The 6,994-nt window shown below is 38.6% G+C and overlaps 1 protein-coding gene across 1 annotated transcript; it reads right to left on the reverse strand.

The window, feature by feature from the left end:
- Positions 1–5,137: 5,137 nt before the first annotated feature.
- LOC103194253 (UPF0711 protein C18orf21 homolog) lies at positions 5,138–5,794 on the reverse strand. Its single transcript, XM_042780524.1, is given in 1 exon segment — positions 5,138–5,794. A coding segment is annotated over 1 exon segment (657 nt).
- Between the last annotated feature and the right edge of the window lie 1,200 nt (positions 5,795–6,994).

Here is a 6,994-nt window from a genome sequence, read left to right on the forward strand (position 1 = left end):
AGTGGTTATACCAAGAAGAAGAACAATGTAGGAGGTCTCACAGTCCTGGATCTCAAGTCCTACTATACAGCCACAGTTGTCAAAACAATGACCTTAATTAGACTTTCTTTAGCTAGTTACAGTTATGGTGATGCTGGTTGCAGTGGCAGTGACCTTAGCTACATTTACATTAGCTAAAGCTCTGGTAGCATAGTGGTTAAGGCACTTGACTGCTAACCAGTGGCGGTTCAAACCCACCAGCCACTCCTTGGAAGGAAGATGGGGCAATCTACTTCCGTAGTGATACTGCCTCAGAAACCCAAAGAGGGGCTGCTATGAGTTGGGTCCGACTTGATGGCACATAACAACAACAACAACAATGGCTAATGATCATGAGCATTTCTTCATATGTTTGTTGGCCACCTGAACCTCTTTGGTGAAGTGTCTATTCATGTCTTCTGCCCATTTTTTAATAGGATTATTTGTCTTTTTCCTGTTGAGGTGTTGGAGTTTTCTACAGATTCTAGAGATAAATCCCTTGCCAGATATGTCATCGCCAAATATTTTTTTCCAATCTGTAGATTCTCTTTTGACTCTTTGGAGAAGTCTTTGGAAGCACATAAAAAATTAATTTTTAGAAGGTCCCATTAATCTAGTTTCTCTTCCGCTGTTTGTGCATTTTGGGTTATGCTTGCTAGTCTATTTATGCCATGTATTAGGGCCCCTAAATTTGCCCCTAGTTTTTCCTTGAGAACTTTGTAGTTTTAGGTTTCACATTTAAGTGTTTTATCCATCTGGAGTTCGTTTTTGTGTATGGTGTGAGGCACAGATCTTGTTTCATTTTCTGCAAATGGATATCCAGTTTTGTCAGCACCGTTTATTGAACAGACATTCTCTTCCCCATTTAATGGATTTAGGCCTTTTATCAAAGATCAGCTGACCATAGGTCAATGGATCTATTTCTGGGTTCTCAGTTCTATTCCATTGGTCTATGTGTCTGTCATCGTACCAATACCATGCAGTTTTGACTACTGTGGCTGTATAGTAGATTTTGAGATCTGGCGGTGTGAGACCTCCTACTTTGTTCTTCTTCTTCAATAGTGCTTTGCTTGTCCAAGGTCTCTTTCCTTTCCATATAAAGTTAGTGATTGGTTTTTCCATATCCTTAAAGAATATTGATGGTATCTGGATTGGGATTGCATTGAATGTATAGATTGCTTTGGGTAGAATTGACGTTTTCACAATGTTCAATCTTGCTATCCTCGAGTATGGTATGTTCTTCCATTTATGTAGATCTCTTATGGTTTCTTGAAGTAGTCTTTTATAGTTTTCTTTGTAGAGGTTTTTGTGTCCCTGGTAAGATTTATTCCTAAGTATTTTAGTAGTAGTAGTAGCTGCTATTGTAAATGGTATTGATTGCCTTGTTTCTTTTTCAGCAATCTCTTTGCTGGTGTAGAGGAATCCAACTGATTTTTGGATGTTGCTCTTGTATCCTGCCACAATGTTAAATCTCTCAATTAGTTCCAGTAGACTTTTTATTGAATCTCTTGGGTTTTCCAGGTGTAGGATCATATCATCACCAAATAGGGATAGTTTTACTTCTTCCTTACCAATTTGGATGCCTTTGATTTCCCTTTTTTGCCTTAAGGCCCTGGCTAGGACTTCCAATACAATGTTGAATAGTAGTGATAGAGGGCATCCTTGTCTGGTTCCTGTTTGCAAGAGGAATGGTTTCACTCTCTCTCCATTGAGAGTAATGTTGGCTGTTGGCTTTGTGTATATGTAAAACTGGCAAAGATTTCATGAGAAAATTCTTATGGGTGGGCAAACAAGTATTACCCTTTTAGGAAATGATTTGATAAAATGTATGAAATACCGTAAAAAACATGCATATACTTTGAGTCAATAATTTCACTCTCAAGAATCTAATCTAAGGAAATAGTCTTAAATGCACACACAAAAATAAAACTTAATGCACAAAATTTTTTGGTATATCATTGTATCTAGTAGAAGAAATATAGAAACACTTCCCTGTTAGATCCTGGAAGAAAGTTTAAATAAATCATGCTACATTAACATACCTGAGTATTATACAACATTAAAATGGTGTTTACAAGGAATTTGTAGTGACATTATAAATTCTTATTTAAATATCAAGGGCAAGAGCAGGATATGACACAATTTTAAAGCCTAGAAAAAAAGACCAGAAAGAAATATGCCCAAATATTGACAAACATTATTTCTGGGTGTTGCAGATCTATGTGGATTTTTATCTTTCTTCTAATTTTTTTTATTTACTGGGTTTCCTATGGGGGGGAATATATATATAGTCTTCTACAGGTAAAGGAATTTAACTCTTCATTTTCTTATCTCTAATTAGTGTTATAATCTCTCCTCAAGCAGTTCTCAATATCCCCAACATTGGAGACTATTTTTTTAATTTTAGCTTTCATCTTCAACCTGTAATGTGTTCCTAAGACAACTGCTAGTACAAGAGAGAGGAAGAGGAAGTGATCCCCTTTCTGTTTTCCTCTGCTAGTCCTTATTTCTACCTACCCTTAGCAAAAGCAGCCATATTAGCCAGCTCCTCATAGCTCCCTCATCCCAGGTAAAGGGGTATCAGCACTCTTTGGAGGGAGCATCTGAGCTCTGCTTTTGTCCACTCTGAGCTGGTGAAAATGTTATTTCTTCCAAGTGTATCAATCCTTTAGTTTTTGGTTTGAACACTGTCTATGTAAGATAGTTTTCATGAGTTATTTCATTCTCTCACATTTAGGATGCAATTTTATTCTGATTATTTGAAAACTTTTCCAAATTACAGAAAAATAAATATGCAGAGCATACAAAAGGCCTGTGCGTTAATGTGGAGAGGCTTCTTCATTATGGAATGAGGGGCTTTAGTTTTGTCTTGAGGATTAGGTTAAATCCAGAACTGAAATATATAGTTTGTCTTCAAGCTATAAACAATAATTTATACAAACAGATAGCCAACTTTCTCCCTCCTTCTAGACATCCCCATTAGAGTCATTTCAGGGGACTCTAACGTGAGGGCAAGAAGCTTGCAAAGCTTAGTGGAGCTGCAGGAGACCTGAACTTTTCTCCTGTAAGCTTGTTAGTCAGATGTTCCTTAAGATTAGCAGACAGCCCCTTTAAAAAATGCAGATACTCTGGAACAATCAGACACTGATTTCCTTTTGAGAATTGTGCAATGAAAGACAGAAAATTATAGTAAATGAAGGTTACTTGTGATGCTAAGCAAAAAGACCTGGGCAGGTGCCAGAGAGGAAAACGTATTTGTTTTTGTCTTATGTCCATATATTTAATATTTAGCAAAGCACTGTATTTGGAGCTGTGAGTGAAGAAAGGAATTGAGAGGGGAGTTTTCAAACATGAGTATAGCTCAGTTTCTGATCTCAGTGTGGCCACAATCCAGTTTGGGAAGGATACACTAAAAGGAATACAAAGGTGTGGAAAAGGTGACTGAATGTGGGGTGAAAGTGGCAGCAGCCATTCCAAAGGGTTTAAATTGGGAAGCTTGGTATCATGGAGCCACTTTAGATACACATGCCCGGAGATCAGGCTTTATGGTGAGAAGTCTCCTGCATCCATCCTAGGGCAGAGGTCTGTACAGGGTCTCTGCACAGGAGGCTGGGGGGACAGGGACTAGGAGACAGAAAAGGAGCAGAGGAACGAATATAGGAGGATTCTGAAGACTAGCTGATTTGAAATTATTTTTCACCAAGCTTGGGATATGTACAAGAAGGAAGGAGGAAATGTTCTTCCCCTTTGTCTTCTTCTCTCTGGTATCACAGTCCCCTGGCCTACAAACCCAGGATCCAGAATTTAGGCAATTAATTACATTTATACTTTGGAAAATTGCATTCTGAATCCCAGTAACTAGTTAGAGTCAAATTTTTGGCACATAGCCTATAGGTAACTTGGGGGTGTTAGTCAGAATAAAATTTTTTAAATGCTCCATAATGAAAAGCCCTCAGTAAACACATAATTATTACAATATTCTAATTGTTTTTGGTTTTTCAGAGGTACAGCACAAGGAGAGTAATGTCAACACTAAAGCCAGAACCCGGAATAAATCCAATCACAAAATCAAACCCAAGCAGCATCCGTAGAGAGCAGTGGCTCACAATGGCCACATCCATTGAGCATAACAGATACCTCTGTGCTGTAGAGCTGATAACATGACTCAACTGGATGGACTCCCTTTGCAACAGCTACTAGAAAAACCACACCACACAGCCCAAGAGCATTTTTGTTTTTATTTTCTATAAAAGTTGCAGTGATGGCTGTAAGGAGTCTGCATTAGTTTACTGGCCAGATTAAAAATCATTTGTGCAAAAATTTGCTAGTGTCTTCAATTGATTTCCTAGTAGAGGTCTGTGAAGAGTGTAAGCTTCTGTCAAGAAACTAAGGTTTTCTGAAGACTTTGAGCTCTGCAGAGAAGAGTGGCAAATAAAAAAAGTTATTTTTCCAATTTAGAAGAGAGGATCCTGATAATGCTCTTAAGTTTCTCCAATATCTTCAGTTTTCTTGAAGCATTCTTATGATTTATCTTATATTTATTTATTTATTTATTTTTGTTTTAAGAACACAGAACATTTCTATATTTTATTAAATCACATATAATCAAGAATGTTCCAGATATTTACTTTTGTACTCAAAATAGGAATATTCAGATATTACTGATATAGAGATGATTGTGGCAACATGAGGACACATAAAATTGATCCTTTTCTGATTAGCAATAAGGCTAACTTTGTACTAATACCTAGAAGCTTCACACATTGATAAACCCTCTCAAAAAGGTGTCACTTTCCTTAGAAAGAAGAAAAACATAAATAATGAAAACTTCTAATTGAGGGGAATATAAGAATACCACTGCATATCCATTTATCTCTTTACTACTTCCAAGGACCTTTCATGTATTTTTTGATAGTCATTTGGGAGGTAGGCAGGTTTCCATTATTCATTTCAATGAAGTATTTTTCCCATAAACAATGAAGAATGCCAAGAAAAGTTTGCTCTTGCACCTAGTATTCATGTATTCCAAGAACAAATAAAAGTAAAAGAAATACTATTTTTCTGATAGCTTTAGTTTCAGAAATTACATTAGACATTTCTTATTTTCAAAATCCATCCTTTACAGAGAAGACAAGAAATTTCTGAAGTCTGTCTTTGGACTCTTTTGGGACTCTTGCTGACTAAGTAGCATTTTTAGTTGAGAGAAGTGTTTCTTTGTTTTGCTTATGTTCTTTGAGGAAGAGAAAGTGGGTGTTGACTGTCCAGATGCAGGTGTTCTGAAAATCAATGCAGGGCTCTTGCTTTTAGAACCAGACAGGTCATGATTTAGGTTGGCAGAACTTAGAGTCTTTCTCTCTGGTGTCTTCAGGGTGGGTTTAGTCATGGGAGTGCTAGGTTTGCTCTTCAGGGATGATAGGAAGCTTCTACTTTTGCCCTGATGTTTAACTGTTCTGTTGCATGTTTTGCAAGTAATCAGCAATACACTTTTGGAGTCTTTGTACTTTGTCAAAATTTTTGCTTCTTTAAAACTAAGTGTAAAACTTTTTGCTTCTCGATTTAGAAGTTTCTGTATTCTGGGTGTCAGTTTGGGCTTGGGTTTGAGGCGTGCTCAGCAGTTATCCAACACCAGCAACTGGAAACAGTATGGACATGTTTCTTCGAAATTGTTCTTAGCATCGTGTGACGAACTGTAGGCCCAGAGGAGATAGTGGGCTTGGCCTGGGCAGGTAGCTTGTAGTTTCCGCGCTGCTTCCTCAAGGTAGTGCTTCTGCCTCATCTTCACCAGTAAGTGAAGGAGAAACCACATGATTTATCTTTTATAATAATCTAATGAAGTAGGTAGGAGCTCTGGTAGCATAGTGTCTAAGGCACTGGACTGCTAACCAGAAGGCTGGCGATTCAAACCCACCAGCCACTCCTCATAAGGAAGGTTGGGCAATTCTACTTCTGTAGTGATACTGCCTCGGAAACCCTTTGCTATGAGTCGGGGCTGACTCGACGGCACATAACAACAACAACAATGAAGTAGGGGAGGGGCATACTACTATCCCCATTGCTCAGAAGATGAAACTGAGGCCCGTAATGGTTACAAGCTGAGGTCACAGAGCTTATCAGTGTGAGAACTCCAGCTCTCTAGAGTCATGGCTAGGATATTTGGAAATAGCAAAGGGCTACAAAGTAATTGCACAATGGTTTCCTTTACAGAAGTTTGTGTTGCTGAAGATTCACCAAGTATCTCTATTTTTTGCTTTTAGTGCCTCATTTTGTCTGCTCTGTTCCTGTCCCTGGACCCATACATGCATTGGAAATGGACTAACCTGTGAAAATAACTTGCAAATGACAAATGAATATTCTGGTTAGTCACTTAGGAAGGGCTCCCTCCTGCCTCACTGTTCCAAGCTCACTTGCATTTGCTCTTGTCTCTCTGTCCCCAAACATGTATGCCAATATTACTATACCTACTTTAGTTCCACATATTTGATGTTCCTTAACATTTATCTCTGAGAATTTTAAAACTTTGCCTGTTCCCTTATCCTCAGAAACCCCCTGACTCCAGTCTTTATAGCCTTATTTAAGCCCAGCACATAGGTAGGCCTGTCCTAAAAACAAACACAGATTTACTGGAGAGCCCGCAAGATGGCAGACTAGATAGAAGGACGGCACAGACCCTCTTCAACAAAGAAAAGGGAAACCAATTGACACAGACACAGAAGATAATCTTGGACCCGTGAACCTTGAAGGGAAGGATACAGAAGTAGACTAAACCCCAACTAGCAGAAGAATTTGCATGAAAATACCAAAAAAGGAGATATATGGAGCTGTGGTCTGGCAGGGACCTGAGCACCCCTGACGGCACAAACGACTTGGACATTCCCAAGTGGTGGTAGGACCTAAAAATTAACTTAAAAATCACCCTGCTAGCCAGGGACTGCACAGACTGTGCACGGTGGCTGGGGAACAAATGGAGAAGGTGAAG

This window comes from Orycteropus afer, unplaced genomic scaffold, assembly GCF_000298275.1.
Source record: "Orycteropus afer afer isolate SDZICR_OR568_19922 unplaced genomic scaffold, OryAfe1.0 scaffold00043, whole genome shotgun sequence".
NCBI classification, from domain to species: domain Eukaryota; kingdom Metazoa; phylum Chordata; class Mammalia; order Tubulidentata; family Orycteropodidae; genus Orycteropus; species Orycteropus afer.